The sequence below is a fragment of the Vulpes lagopus genome, chromosome 8 (assembly GCF_018345385.1).
Source record: "Vulpes lagopus strain Blue_001 chromosome 8, ASM1834538v1, whole genome shotgun sequence".
Classification (NCBI taxonomy): Eukaryota; Metazoa; Chordata; class Mammalia; order Carnivora; family Canidae; genus Vulpes; species Vulpes lagopus.
The window spans coordinates 49515748-49531919 of NC_054831.1; the positions used below are offsets into that span (position 1 = coordinate 49515748).

Consider the following 16172-nt stretch of genomic DNA (forward strand, 5'->3'; position numbering starts at 1 on the left):
TTTTCTGTGACTTTATTCATTCACTGAAGTTCAGCCTTCATCAGTGTTCAGAGGAATGGTAACAATTTTTTAGAGAGAAAACAAGCAGTTTTGTAGGATGGTTTTATAGGACCTAGAACTCATCTTATCTGTAGACGACATCAGTTTTGTTTTTTTTCCCCTCATCACCCAACTAAAAGAAACTTAAAAATAAACAGGAAAAATTAAAACACCATGATTTTTAAATTGTTAAAATGGTTTAGTAAGTTCAATAACATAAGAAATTATTACCACCAGAAGAGAGGCAAGCTCTTTTTTTTTTTAAGCTTGAATTTCAAATTTTTAATCCACAATGCAATAAACGATTGGGATGCCATAATGAAAATTGTGAAAACAGGATACAGGTTTCATTATAACCTGCTAATTAATATGGCAACACACAATAGTAAGAGATCATCAAGAACAGTATCATAGTGAAGTTGAGGCATGTGTGAAACAGCCAAGTATGTCCCAAACACCAGAGAAAGAAAGATGCCAAACACCGTGTTAAAATATTTCCCCTGGGCACAGTTTGCTTTCCAAAAACAAAGCAAAACAAAAAACAGAAAAACCAACAAACAAGCAAACAAACAAAAACCAAGCTGACACTCAGTTTTGTGCCAGCATTTTCCCCTTCTCTGCATTTACGGCAATCATACGCTACATGGAAAACTAACGGGAAGGCCTTAGCCTCAGCAAGGAGGGCAGAAGGGCAGTCAGACATCTCTTGTCTTTTTAAATCAATGCACATCAGTGGTATTAAATGTACTGGCTTCTCCACCCAAAGAACTAGTATTATTTTCGGGGAAGCAGGGTGTTTGTCATCCAGAGTCAAACAAAAATTGCTTTGTTTTCAAATTCACAGAACTTTGATACAGCACCACATCTATCCATGTTTCTCAGTGTCTGACAGAAGTTTTTTTCACAGAAGTTCTGACACCAAACTTGGAAATGATTTGGGATATAATACTGACATTAGACCAACTCCCTCAAACATTTCTTCTTAGAATGAAGTATTCAATGGAAAACGTGAATCTTTAAGTTAATAACTCACTACACACTTCAGGTCAAAAACTTAATCTGTCTGTCCTTATATGAGGGGAAAGTGTATTTGCTATCACTTGGCAGTAGTCTTCGATGTAGTAACACCAATTCCAGGGAAAAAAGTCCTCAGGAGATAATTCAATAAAGAAAAGACTTACTTTCATTAAATTTCTCATTATAATGTGCCTTAAAATAACAGAAACTGGAAAAGATGAATTACCCAACGAGAAAGAAATAAGGAAGTGTTTAAATAAATGTAGGTTTATCAATCAAGCGAAAAATAAATCAATTAGTATGAGTCATAATGATGCAAACCATGTAGTACCATGCAACCTTTTTTTTTTAGATTGCTGAGTAGAACACACTATGGCTACAAGTGAAAATATCCGAAATTTCCTAATTAGTACACAGAAAACTGAAGTCCGTGAGGTTCCCTTCATCAGTGTGTGAGCTTCTGACTACTCGATAACATCTCTCCCTGCTTCCCGCATCACCAAGGTCTCCCAGAGGGACTTTTCGGATTGCTCCCTGGTGCTTTTGCTGTTTGGTACTCTCACTTGCCAGGTGCTTCTGTGTACTGCCCGACAACCCACGTGTATCACTGTGTTCAATACCCAGTCCCTCCACAAAGTTGTCTATTATTACTCTGGAGTGAGATCGCTTTGGATTTCTCAGCTCTTGGTGAGTTTGTTTGCTTTATCTCCTCATGCAGCCTGTAAATTCCACAGAATTATTTTTAGCATGTGCAATAAGTAATAAACACATGATTTGGGACGAATTGATCAATGAATATAAACTGTTCAGAGCAGGGCCGATTTCTTATCTTTGTGTCTACAATACTCCTCTCAGCCCAGGCAAACAATAGGTTGCTAATAACTTCACGAAACAAACAGGTAAACGAAGGTATGCGCGTTGTGACCCATGACCACTGGCTGCAATACACCGTATGGTTCTCTTCCTTATGTCTCTTCCACATTCCACTGCTATGAAAGGTCAGGTAAGGTTCTTCTCTAAAAGAAGTACCATCAATGAAAAAAACTTACCCAGGTCAAACTGGCCAGAGACGTAGCCACAAGTCTGCCGGACTTCCTCACTGTCCCAGCCCAAGGGGTAGAGGGCACAGCCAGCGCCGATCAGCAGGCCTGCGAAGAGATAAGCCAAGAGGGCGTTAGCAGTATTCTTCTACATCTCTAGAGAAAGCAAGCAGCAGGGAGGAGGAGGGATCGGTATTAGCAATATAACAAAAGAGCATGGTGCTTGGTGCTTGTTTTTTAGAAGGCACAAGGGCCAGGGCTCATGTGAGCAATCCAAGGTCAGTCTGATTCCATGAACAATTTCAAGTCTGCCTGAAAGAAAAGAAAAAACAAAAAACTGACAGCTCAGTTTGGTGCCAACTTTGCCTTTTAAAGTACTAAAAGCCTTGCAAATCCTGTTTAGGAAATATGATTCCGAAGTTTTTTAAATCACTTTTGTAAAAATCCAACCAATTCCACCATCAATCCGTATTAACAAGTAAATCAAGAGCAAGCAAAAGTGCCTAATGGGTTATGCTTCATCATGCATTAGATTTTTTTTTCCAATTTAAGAATCAAAATGGAATGTTTCAGTATCATTCCATTTTACCAGGGGCAGAGAAAACATAAAGATTTTCATGAACCACTTTGGCTATTAGATCTATTAACTGTACCACCTGCTATTATACTCTGTTGAAAAGAGAGGGTTCATTCATCTCAGAAATACTCTAGAAGACAGACACTTATATAATTGAAGTCCTCCTTGCAGCTCAGACCAAAAGTTTTGATGATTGAAATGAAGAAGTTTGTGGTGTTACTTTAATATAAATGAAGTTATCGGGCAGCCTGGTGGCTCAGGCAGTTTAGTGCCGCCTTTGGCCCAGGGCCTGATCCTAGAGACCCAGGATCGAGTCCCACGTCGGGCTCCCTGCATGGAGCCTGCTTCTCCCTCTGCCTGTGTCTCTGCCTCTCTCTCTCTCTCTCTCTCTCTCTCTCTGTGTGTCTCATGAATAAATAAATAGAATCTTAAAAAAATAAATGAAGTTATCAAGGCAGCACACTGTGGGCTGACAGCTTTTGATTAGCCCATCTTCAGTTTCGTATCAAAGCCTAAAACCAGTTGATAAGAAGCTGAATGAGGCTTAAGCACTCAACACCAGAATCTAAGGGCTAATCAGAAAGTAACATCTTGTCGTATCAGTGAGCCAGTACTGTCATCATCTGTAAGTCCCACAAGTGTGGGGAGTCAGCAGGACCACTGCACACATATCTGATAAGAACACCAGCCCTGTCTGAGAGGATGTGCATTGTATGGTGCTGGATGATGAGAGAGCCCCTGAAATGAAAAAAATCCACTAACGTGGTAACAGAGAGGAAGAATGACAGGGGGCCAAGTGCCTCTAGAAGATTTCCAATATTTCTGTATTAAGTTCCTGTCCATTCCCTTTTGCTTCTGCCCCTTCCCGTAGCAGATGACTCAAGCATATAGCCCATACATGTAAGTAGTCTGTTTCTTTTCTTTTAAAAAAAAAAAGAAAAAAAGGGCAGCCTGGTTGGCTCATCGGTTTAGCACTACCTTCAACCCAGGATGTGATCCTGGAGACTCGGGATCGAGTCCCACATCGGGCTCCCTACATGGAGCCTGCTTCTCCCTCTGCCCGTGTGTGTGTGGGGGTGGGGGGGTGGGGGTCTCTCATGAATAAATAAATAAAACCTTTAAAAATTCATTTATTTATTTATTTATTTATTTATTTATTTATAAATTTATGTGAGCCTGATGTGGGATCACAACCTGAGCCAAAGACAGATCTCAACCACTGAACCACCCAGGTGCCCCAGTAGTCTGTTCTTTACAGGCACCTAAGGAGGAACTGCTTTCCAAACCATCTCCAACCTCTATGGTGTGGAGAAAAATCCCCTGTGAACTGACACAAATGTCTCATCTTCCAGTCTGTCCCTTGGTCAATGGTAAAACCACCATTTAATGCAGAGGGGCTGTGATCTGAAGGAGTACCTACAAAGAATCACTGAAAGTGCAAATTATGAATTCCAGGAAGCCTCCTACGCAATTGCATAAATATGAATTGTGTCGAGGCTGAAGAATAACCCAGAAAGCAACAATATAAGGTTTTGCTGACTAAACAAATGTCCCCCAGTGACTGGTTTCCTTAAGTTCTTCCCCTTAGGACAAAACTTGGAGCACTCTGAAGACAACTTTAACAATGCCAGTGTTATCCACCATCATGTAAAAAGATGATGAGGAGCCAAAGTTTATGTAAACTGAATTCCGTGAAGGTTTAATAAATAATGTGGTCTCATTTTCATAATACTCAGCTCTTAAATTAATAAATAACACCACTTTTTGAGAACTTGTGAGCAGTTTTTTAATGATGACAAATGCAGAAAGATAGAAAAAAAATTCAAATGTAAGAAAAAATGAAAAATAGTAACATGTAAACCATCAGTTTTCTTGGGGGGCCTGGGTGGCTTGGTTGGTGAAGCATCCAACTTTTGGTTTTGGCTAAGACCGTGATCTCAGGATGGTGCCATCAAGCCCCACATCAGGCTCTGCACTCTGTCTCTCCCTCTCCCTTTACTCCTCCCCACACTTACGCATGCAGTCTCTCCCTCTCTCATGTAAATAAAATCTTTAGAAAAAACAGACCATCAGTTTTCTCTTTTTCTGACAAGCAACCAAATGATAAATAGTCTTGTTCACTAATATCCTTTTTAATATGTGTCACATATTCACAAAAGTGGCTGTTTGGTCCCGTATGATGCCAGGCACTTTGGGAAACAAAACAGAAAGGAACTTATATATGGAACAAGTTGATCTGTGGTTCTTTCTTCTTCTTTTTTTTTAAAGATTTTATTTATTTATTCATGAGAGACACAGAGAGAGGCAGAGAGAGAAGCAGGCTCCCTGCAGGGAGCCTGATGTGAGACTCGATCCCAGGACCACAGGATCATGCCCTGAGCCGAAGGCAGATGCTCAACCACTGAGCCACCCAGGTGCCCAATCTGTGGTTTTCTAAGCTGTAGAATGCTTGGCAGTCAGGATTCTTTTGTAGAATGTTGGGGTTTTTTGTGACACAATGAAATGTAGATTCAAGCATAGAAATTAAGAACAATTTTATACATAAGAAATTTTGTTAAGTGTATGATTATTATTATTTTTTTTTATTTATTTATGATAGTCACACAGAGAGAGAGAGAGAGAGAGAGAGAGGCAGAGACACAGGCAGAGGGAGAAGCAGGCTCCATGCACCGGGAGCCCGTCGTGGGACTCGATCCCGGGTCTCCAGGATCGCGCCCTGGGCCAAAGGCAGGCGCCAAACCGCTGCGCCACCCAGGGATACCGTGTATGATTATTTTTAAAAAGTACCATAGACATAGCTCACATTTAAAAAAAAAAGTGTTAGGGGAGGGCAACTAGCTTATCTGGATTTTTGTATTAACATTTTTACAGCCTTTGTTTTGTCCTCTGCTAATGTTTGCTAGAGTACTGCAGATTATAAAGGTCTGAGAAACATTTCTGGGAGAAGAATATATGTTGCAAACTGATCAGTCTAATTGGCTGTTGCAATCTTAGGTTCCACAGGTAAATACCGGTGGCCTCTCACTACCTTTCTGCTGTTGTACTCTTTGGAGAAAGTAAGTCTTAGACTAAATTCAGGGAAATATACAGCGATGTTTATTAGTCAGCTGGCCAAAAAGCAGTCAGATGATCAATTCTGTAAACTCAGTAAAAACCCTCCTCCCCAAATCCATCACACAGTCATTTTAACAAGCACCTTCAACATACCATAAATACAACAAATATTCAACTGGCAAGTTCAGGACACTTCGGGGCAGATCAGGCAGTGTCTTCCATTTAAAGGAATGGGAGAGGGGGCACAGGACCAAAGAGAGTTTAGATCTGCACTGCCCAAAGCAGGAGCCATCAGCTCCCTGTAGCAAACTTAAGTTTACTAAAAATTAGGCTAAAGATTCATTTCTTCAATTGCTCCAGCCACATTTCAAGTGCCTGACAGCCACAGGGTGCTTTGGGCTACCATACCAGACCTGGCAAAGAGACCGTTTTCACCGTTGCAGACAGTGCCATTGGAGAAGGTTATTGCAGACCATCAAGAGGGTGCTGGGCTGGACAGATTCTTACGCCCTCAGCCAGATACTGCTCGGTAATCAAAATAATCACTACTTTTAGATACTTTCTACGTGGGGCTAGAGATCAGGAAACTACATTTCAAATCTCTTCTGCTGGCAGAAATTCTGGTTCATGTCCTGTCAATGAGAAGTTTTCGTGTGGAATTTAGAAGGTAAAAGAGAGAAATAAACCAATTCCCTGTTGGCAGCTGCCACCGGGGCATGCCTTTTCACAGACAGTAGACATAAGATTTGGGGAGTAACTTCCAGGCAGCCTCCTCACCCACTAGGGGCAAATAATCAGCTGTAGCTTCTTCCTGCCCCTGCATTTCCTGATTTCCCAAATTCTTCATTCTTTTACATGTAGCTGTTCAGTTTCCCCAGCACCATTTATTAAAGAGACTGTTTTTTCCCTATTGTATATTTTTGCCACCTTTGTCATAGATCAATTGACCATTTACACATGGACTTATTTCTGGTCTCTGTATTCTATTCTATTGAGCTATGTGTCTATTTTCATGCCAGTACCATACTGTTTTGATTGCTATAGTTTTGTAGTATAGTTTGAAATCAGCAAGTGTGATACCTCTAGCTTTGTTCTTCCTTCTCAAGATTGCCTTGGCTATTTGGGGTCTTTTGTGATTCCATAAATATTTTAGGATTCTCTGTTCTAGTTCTGTGAAAAATGCCACTGGTATTCTGATGGGAATTGCAATGAACTAGTAGATTGCTTTGTGTAGTATGGATATTTAGCAATATTAATTCTTCCAATCCATAGGCACAGTATATCTTTCCACTTGTGCTATCTTCAATTTCTTTCATCAGTGTCATAGTTTTCAGAGTATCGGTCTTTCACCTCCTTGACTAAATTAATCCTAGATATTTTATTATTTTTGGTGCAGTTGTAAATGGGATTGTTTTCTTAATTTCTCCTTCTGACAGACTGCTATTAGTATATAGAAATACAACATATTTCTGTTTGTTAGCATCTTGCAACTTTACTTAATTCATTTGTTAGTTTTAATAGTTTTTTGGTGGAGTGTTTATGGTTTTCTGTATACAGTATCACGTCATCTGAAAGTAGAGACAGGCTTACTTCTTCCTTTCCAATTTCAATCTCTTTTATTTCCATTTCTTGCCTGGTTACTGTGTCTAGGACTTCCAATACTATGTAGAATGAAAGTGGGGAGAGTGGGCATCCTTGTCTTGTTGCTGATCTTAAAGGAAAATCTTTCAGCCTTTTGCCATTGAGTACGATGTTAGTTGTGGTTTTATCATATATGCCATTTACCATGTTGAGGTATGTTCCTTCTATACTCATTTTGTTGAGAATTTTTACCAAAAAATGAATGTTGAATTTTGTCAAATGCTTTTTCTGCATCTATGGAAATGATCATATGATTTTTATCCTTGGTTTTATTAATGTGATGTATCACATTCATATGGGGTACCACACGGATTGATTTGCAGATGCAAATCCACTGTGCATCCCTAGAATAAATCTCACTTGATTGTGGTATATAACTCTTTTAATGTATCTTTGAAGGCAGTTTCCTAATAATTTGTTTTTCCATCTATGTTCATCAGTAAAACTAGCCTATAGTTTTCTCTTTTTTTTGTGGCATTTCTGTTTGGTTTTAGCATCAGGATAATCCTGGTCTCATCAAATGAATTTGGAAGCATTCCTTCCTGTTAATTTTTTTTGGAATAATAGAGAAAGATAGGCACTAACTCTACTTTAAATGTTTGGTGGATTCACCTGAAAGATATCCGGTCCTGGGATATTGTACTTTTAGGGATTTTTAAATTATTAATTCAATTTTAGTACGTATAATAGATCTATTCAGACTTTCTATTTTCTTCATACTTTTGTGTGAAACTTGTATATTTCTAGGAATTTATCCGTGACTGGTTTATTGGTGATGAACTTCGTTAGCGTTTGCTTATCTAGGAAACTCTTTATCTTTCCTTCAATTCTGAACACTTTCATGTGGATCTCTCTGGATTCATCTTGTTTTGGACTCTTTTTGTCTCCTGGACCTAGATGTCTGTTTCCTTCCCCCAGTTAGGGAAATTCTTAGCCATTATTTCTTCAAATATATTCTTTGACCTGTTGTCTTTCTTGTCCTGGGATCCCAATGGTGCAAATGTTAGTATACTTGATATTGCCTTAAGGGAGTCTCTTAAACATTGCTCATTTTTTTAAAAGTCTTTTTTTCTTCTGTTCTGGTTGACTGATTTCCACTCATTTGTCTTGACCCGTTTTTCTGCATCATCTAATCTACTATTGATTCCCTCTAGTTTATTTTTCATTTAGTTATTATATTCTTTAGCTCTGACTAGTTCTTTCTCACATTTCTCAACTTTTTGCTGAAGCCCTCATTGAGTTCCTCCAGTCTTTTCCCTAGTTTAATAACTGTCTTTATGATCATGACTTTGAACTCTTTATCAGATAAATGATCTCCATTTCAAGAAGGTTGGATTCTGGGGTTTTATCTCACTCTTTTGTTTGAAACATACTCCTTTATCTTATTTTGTTTGACTTTTTGTGTTTGTTTCTATGACGATGACTTAGGCAGAACAGTTACCTCTCCCAGTCTTAAAGGAGTGGCCTTGTGTAGGGACATTCCCTGTGTAGACTATATGTGCCTAGTGGCTTTGGCAAGCTGGCTGGAGATGGAACAGGCACAGGCAAGTGGGTGAAGGGTCCCAGAGTAAGAGGGCAGGGTTCCCTTGACAGGAAGTTTAGAGCTGGAGAGAGTAACAGGGCCACCTTGATAGGACGGCTGAAGCTGGGCTGGATATGGGAGTAGGGGCTTCTGGTGTGCCTCACCAGGGCCACTCCATAGAATGGCTGGAGGTAATGTAAGCCAGGGACCCAGGGCCTAACAGACTAGCAGGTCAGCTAGAGTGTTGGACCCTGCCTCTGCCCATGTGATCAAGGTGAAGGAGGCGATGTGAAAAATGGTACTCACTGGTCTTCCAACTCTGGAGACAGTTCCAGAAGTTCCTCTCCTGTTTGGCGGGTGCTGTAAGGTTAGTAAATGGATTCCCTTCACTTATAGTCTGGTTGCCCTTTTAAATCACTATTTTTTGCTGTGCCCTGACGTAGGAGTCTGCCCATAGGGCCCTTGGTGATACTCCTCAGGGACCCTGTGGGTCACTGAGTCAGAGGTGGGGTTTCTGTAATTGCAGTGTCTCTGTCTCTCCTACATGTGGTCTTTCTATCATTTGTTGTGCAGAAGCTGTTCAATCAGCCTTCAGTTCTTCTTGAGGAGATGTATATGTCTGTGTAGATTTGGTGTACTGGTGGGAGGAAGTGAGTTTAGGGTCTTCCTATGCTGCCACCTTGGACCCGCCCCCAAGAACATCTTTTTAAAGGAAGAAATCTGTCATTTTTCACTTTTAGCCCTGTTAAACCTTAGACCATGTTGTAGAAATTAACATTTCATGGAAGAGCAGTCTGAAAATCCCTGAATTAGAAACATCCTAGTTGTTGACTGCTGAAATGGGGCTCAGAGAATATTCTGGAACTTGAGGTGATTGCCCAAATGATATCTTCGTAACCTAATAGGTTTTTAATAGCTCTAGTCCCCTAGTTTACTCCTGAGGAGCAAACAGCTCAGTGAGAATCTCTGGCTCACAAACTTTTATATCTACATGGATTTTCTTTATTAGATTTATAAATCTGATGGTTTATAAACTCCATGAGCTTAATTATGTGGTATTCTCACCACATTCCTTTGTCACTACCATAAGAGATGTCATGAAAAAAATAGTCACATTATCACATTTTGGGAAAATCTGTACGTATAGGAGTGGAAGTGAGGAAAGACACTGTGAAGCAAAGCAACGACCTGAGGAAGGTGGTAAATGAGGTGAAGGGAATAGTGGAGGAGGTCTGAGATCATTTGCAACTACAGGCTCCTTTGTAATTAAGAAGTAATCTATTTTTGCAATCCTAAGGACTTTGTACTTTAAAGGAGTCATGAGTAAATCACAAATTGGTGTAAAGTACCTCAATCATCAGTCTTCACCTGGCACCTAGTTGAAATCCGCTATCGGGGGCAACAGACCATGAAAAAGGTCACTGTGTAGGACGTCTTAGAAATTTAGAGAGATGTTGCTTCCCCAAAATAATGAAAATAATAATTCAAGAAATGACTCAATAAATTCTGGTTGTTGTTTTCTTTTTTTAAGGTTTTATTTATTCATGAGAGACACACACAGAGAGAGGCAGAGACACAGGCAGAGGGAGAAGCAGGCTGCCAATGGGGTGCCTGATGTGGGACTGGATCCCAGGACCCCAGGATCATGACCTGAGCAGAAATAAAAAAAATTCCATTTCAAGAACTCATTGACCAAGATGCCATTCCAACCTGAATACCCTAGGGTTTGGTCTCACTCTGTTCAAGACAATTCCAGTAGTTAAAGAGCCAGGTTGGTGGAATGACGTCTAAGAAGAAGCCAGTGTTAATGGAGAACAGAGAGCGCAGATAAATGCAAAGATGCAAGCACTCGGGAGCTGTGCTGCGAGGCTGTATTATAAAAGACATCTACCTTTATCACCAAAGGGACTCCTGCACCAAGTGGATACACTCTCTTTGCCCCTGGACTACCTTTGGGAGAGTGCCCACTGGAAACTCCATTCCTTTTCACACAATGCTGGAAATATCTGCCATGATACTAATTATTTCTTAGAATTCAAGTGTGAAGTCTGAAGCTCATAAAGAACTCAGTGGTCAAAGTAAGAACCAGATGCTGGCAATTTTCCCTTCTGCAAAACTCTTTTTATTCAAAGTCGGTGCGTAACACGTAGCCAGAGGAATATTAACATAACAATTCGGCTCCTGCCAAGAAGGCAAAACAAACCTCTCCTCAACCAATGCCAATTACTCTCCACAGGTGGTAAGAACAGAGTCCTCATGTGAGACTCATAAAGCCTTATTTTTTCCAGGCACTCTTGAAAGTTTTTATGTGATCTCACTTTTTTTTTTCCCATGACTATTGCTCCATTCTTTTCCACAGTTTATTTTTTTTTTTTTACACTGTGACTTCTTCCACTTATTGCCCCTTCTGTGGTCACACCAGCGTTTCCCATCATTTCATCTTTTGTGTTTTTTGGATACTTTTATCCATCCTACAGTTCCTTTATCTTCTTTTCTGTGGCAAGCACAGAGGGAAATTGTTTTCTTTACTCTTCTCATGCAAGCTGCTTCGTCCTGTAGCCCGTTATCTGGATTTCTCTTTGGATGACATTGGCACATTTCCATCTCCAAGGCTCCATATGCTAATTTATGTACACAAGTCTATTCTCACCCCTAAATAACGGCCCTTTTCCAAAATAAATTCACTGGTGGGGAGGAAATGAGAGCAAGGACCAGTATTACAACTCTTCAGACCTTGAAAGGGCCATCAGGAAGAAGCTACAATTGACCCTTGAACAGTACAGGGGTCAGGGGGCACTCACCCTGTGCAGCTGAAAATCTGTGTATAACTTTTGATTTCTCTCAAACTTAACTTATTAATAGACTATTGGTGACCGGAAGTCTTACAGATAACACAATAGTCAATTAATACATACCTTGTATATGTATTATAGACTGTATTCTTATAAGTCTAAGCCAGAGAAAAAAATGTCATTAAGAAAATTATAAGGAATAAAAAATGCATGTACAGTACTATATTTATTGGAAAAAGTCCATGTATAAATGGACCTATGCAGTTCAAACCTGTGTTGTTCAATGGTCAACTGCACTCAAGTATTTTATAAGAAGGAGGCTTATGCAAGCTCTTGTGAGGTACAGAGGATGAAAGAGGATTGTCCAAGGACACAGAACCCAGATCAATCCCACGGTTCCTGGGTTCCAGACCACGGTTCTTTTCCACCTATCACAATCCCAGTACTTGGACATTAGGCCATGTCAAGGTCGCACACTCGCCACCTGCTACTTGAGCTTAGCCACAGCTAAGCTGTGTTGGATTTCATCAACATCATATTTTACTAAAGGGGACTTCTCACCAGCAAGTCCATATCTCTTGTGTCTCAAATAATTGAAAGAGGTGTCAGCACTGAACTGGGCAACTGGCACAGAGCCAAGTCAAAGTGGTTCAGGTGCCCTGACCAGTCCCAAAGGCATTTCTGACTGGGGATATCCGTTCTTTGAATATGTCTTGAATTTTCTCATCTCTGGAAGTTGAATCCCTTCTCTTTGACTGAGATAGTCTCACTCCTTACCTTATGCTCAGACTCTGCCATGAAAATACCAGCTGTTAAGGTCCAGAAGCCTCAACAGGCAGCCTGCCCTGGCCACCTCAACAGCTGAGCTATAGGTTTTACCCCCTCTCATGGGCTCCCACTGTGATGCACTCTATAACATTTATTTGGGGCTTACTACCTTGTTGTAGTTATTCATAAGTATCTCCTGGAAAGCCGAAAACTCTACTATATGTTTACTTGCAACTAACTCACTGTTTTGTCATATTTGTTAAATGTTAAATAGCAAAATGATTTATTTAGTATTTACAAAAGCCCCAGCATAATTATATAATACTTATAAAATATCGGGACACGTGAGTGGCTCAGTGGTTGAGCATTTGCCTTTGGCTCAGGGTGTGATCCTGGGCTCCCAGGATCAGGTCCCACATCGGGCTCCTTGCAGGGAGCCTGCTTCTCTCTCTGCCTATGTCTCTACCTCTCTCTGTGTGTCTCTCATGAATAAGTAAATGAAATATTTAAAAAATAAATAAATAAATAAATAAATAAAATAAATATATCATTGCCTTAATTTAGCAAAGGAGGAGACTGAGAATTAGTTAAAAAAGCAGGCTTGGGGCAGCCCTGGTGGCACAGCGGTTTAGCGCCGCCTGCAGCCTGGGGTGTGATCCTGGGGACCCTGGATCAAGTCCCACATCGGGCTCCCTGCATGGAGCCTGCTTCTCCCTCTGCCTGTTCCTCTGCCCCTCCCTCTCTCTGTGTCTCTATGAATAAATAAATAAAATCTTAAAAAAAAAAAAAAAAAGAAGCAGGCTCATGCTCATGAAGCTATATTAAGCGGTAGATACCGGGACTTAAGTCCAGGTCTGTTTGAGCTGGAAGCCAATATTGCTAAACTCTACCCTTTAATGCTTCCTGAATCCCCAAGTGTTCACGGTCCAGGCTCTGGGCTCACTTCCCGTACCCACACATGTACCAACCCCTGCATATATAAAAATGGAAAAGGCAAGGGGCACCTGGGTGGCTCAGTGGTTGAGCATCTGCCCTTGGCTTGGGTCATGATCCCGGAGTCCTGGGATCGAGTTCCGCATCAGGTTCCTCCCAGGGAGCCTGCTTCTCCCTATGCCTGTGTCTCTGCCTCTCTCTGTGTGTCTCTCATGAATAAATAAATAAAACCTTTAAGAAAAAAACAGAAAAGGAAGAACAGGGCAGGAGATCAAGAAGGAAAGCAAGTCATCATCTCTCCAGGATTGACTCTACTGTCTATATCCAAAGGCAAGGGCTCTAGAGAGTTCTACAGAATCCCTCTTCCCCCAGCGCCAGTGAGGGAAAACCTGGATGGGGCTCTAGCACACAAAGAACTCTGTGTTCTTCAAAGAGGCAGCAAGATGAGAAATGGATTCTTTTATCATCAAAAGTTTAGCCAAGGAAAGCATATCGTATCTTAACACTAAAATATAAAATAGAAATATGATCATTTCTGAACTATCAAAACTATTTTTACAAATGACAGACCCTTTCTTTGCCAAAAACATACTGCAGAAGAGAGCATACTTTAGATTTTCTTAAAATGCTTCCCAAAATGGCTCCTTGATTCTTATTTCTTCTCCTTTTCCAGTTCATGGGTCAGAAGACAAGAAAAGACATACATCAGAATACCTGCTTCTTCACTCAGAGCAAAAACTTCACAAGCTAATTTCAGCCATGAGTGACTTGTCATCTTTACTCTTTTTAGAGTCCTAGGCAATCACTGGTCGGAAAAAAAAAGTTGTTTCACACAAAGAAACTTTGGGGGACATTTTGCCATTTCTATGTGACAGGTTTCTGATAAATTACATCAGACTAAAAGCAACATCTTTCTAACCCTAGTAAAGAAACTCCAGTTCCAAGGGTATTATGCTGAGTGAAATAAGTCAATCGGAGAAGGACAACATTACATGGTCTCATTTATTTGGGGAATATAAAAATTATTGAAAGGGAATAAAGGGGAAAGGAGAGAAAATGAATGAAAAGATCAGCGAGGGTGACAAAACATGAGAGACACCTAACTGGGAAACAAACAAGGGGTAGTGGAAAGGCAGGTGACGGGCACTGAGGGGGGCACTTGGCAGGATGAGCATTGGATGTTATGCTATATGTTGGCAAATTGAACTCCAATAAAAAAAAAATAAAATAAAACCTCATTTCAATCTGAAAAAAACCTCCAGTTCCACCACTTTGCTTCTTTAGGGCTCAGTTCTCCTTCTCTGTAAAATGGGGAAACTCTCTACCTCTTGGAGTTGTTGCAAAGATTAAATGAGATAGTTCATTAAAGTGATGGGCACAGTACCTTACAGTAAGAGGACAACAAATGGTCTCTATTTTCAGGTGTTCAACTTTGTGCTACATGTGGGAGAGACTGGAGGACTTGGCTCAAGCCAATGTGTGCTTGTACTCAATTGCAGGAAATCGGGTCCTCTGCTCTCAGAGAAGGTCATCTTCTTAGACAGAAAGCAGGGAAGGTTCCAGCGGGCACCTTCCTGTAATGACGAGCAATGATCACTTGCCCCCAAAAGTCATATCAGCCATGTAAATCTCAGTAGGAACAAATGAAACTGCCACAGCTTGATGACGCCATTTAGATGAGGAATTCATATACTACTACCAAGGCTAATAATATTTTTTTCTTCCATTTCATTTTGGTTTTTGTCGCATGTTACTTTTAAAGACACTTTTGGACTTCCTGCAAAATAGGTAGAGCCAGAACTGGTGTCCCCGCTTGGTAGATGAAGGAACGGGACTCACAGACAGATGGTGAGATCTGAGCTTCTTCAAGTGGATAACTGGAGGCAGAGCCAGGCCATGAACTCAAGGTTCCTGACTCCTATTTCTACGCTTTGGCTCATTGTCTTTGCTATAACACTACGGAAAGGGAGCTGACAGTGCTCAGTGCTGCAACTACACCTCTGAAACAAAAAACAAAATGCTAATTTTCACTGATGCTAAGGTGTTCCGTAGTGTTAGAGCAGGAGAGGAACAAAGACATGGACCTGCATTTCCAGAGTAGTGTGGCTCAATGCAGGGCTTCTCAGACTGACCTGCACACAATCTAGCTGGGGGCTTGTTAAAAATGTAGATTCTGGTTCTATATTTCTGGGATGGGGCTGGATCTCCTGTGATTCCAACCAGCTCCTGGTGGGACATTCTTGGCTGTCCAGAACGACATTGCGGGCCCTGAGGGTTGAGTGGGGTATAGAGCAGGCTTTGAAGTTGATTGTGTCAGGTGCAAATCCTAACGCCACCTAATCAGATGTGTGACCTCACGCAGCATGCTTCTGAATTCTCTGAGCTCAGATTTTCATCTATATAACAAACCTAATGATATCCATACCTTTAATATTTTTATTAGAAACACATGGCTTAAAAAAAGTGCCCACTTCTGTGCTTAAGATGTGTATCAGTACTAATATTGATATTGTATCACTGGACCTGCCGTCTCAGAATTGCAAACATTAGTATGTTTGACCCGGAAATACCTGTAAGAACTTCAGGAGTCATTTCACAAAGCCCAGAAAGGTAATGACATAAAGAGTTCCAGCCCAGCCCAGCCACTCAGCTCAGAGTTTTCAGTGAACATGTTTTCTCTTAAGGATCACTGCTGTTTTGTACAAATTGAATCACTTCGAATCCCCACTACCCCCCAACAGAAGAAAAAAAAAGAAAGAACAATGATCACATTTCAACATGAAAGTGTC

At 40.7% G+C, this 16172-nt stretch overlaps 1 protein-coding gene across 5 annotated transcripts in view; it reads right to left on the bottom strand.

The window, feature by feature from the left end:
* The window catches only part of LHFPL6 (LHFPL tetraspan subfamily member 6), a 250287-nt gene that overhangs the window by 29638 nt on the left and 204477 nt on the right, over nt 1-16172 (bottom strand). For all 5 annotated transcript variants that reach the window (XM_041766297.1, XM_041766299.1, XM_041766295.1 and 2 more), the window contains one exon: nt 2106-2204. In XM_041766297.1, coding sequence (XP_041622231.1) covers nt 2106-2204 — 99 coding nt within the window. The remainder of the gene's footprint in view (nt 1-2105; nt 2205-16172) is intronic.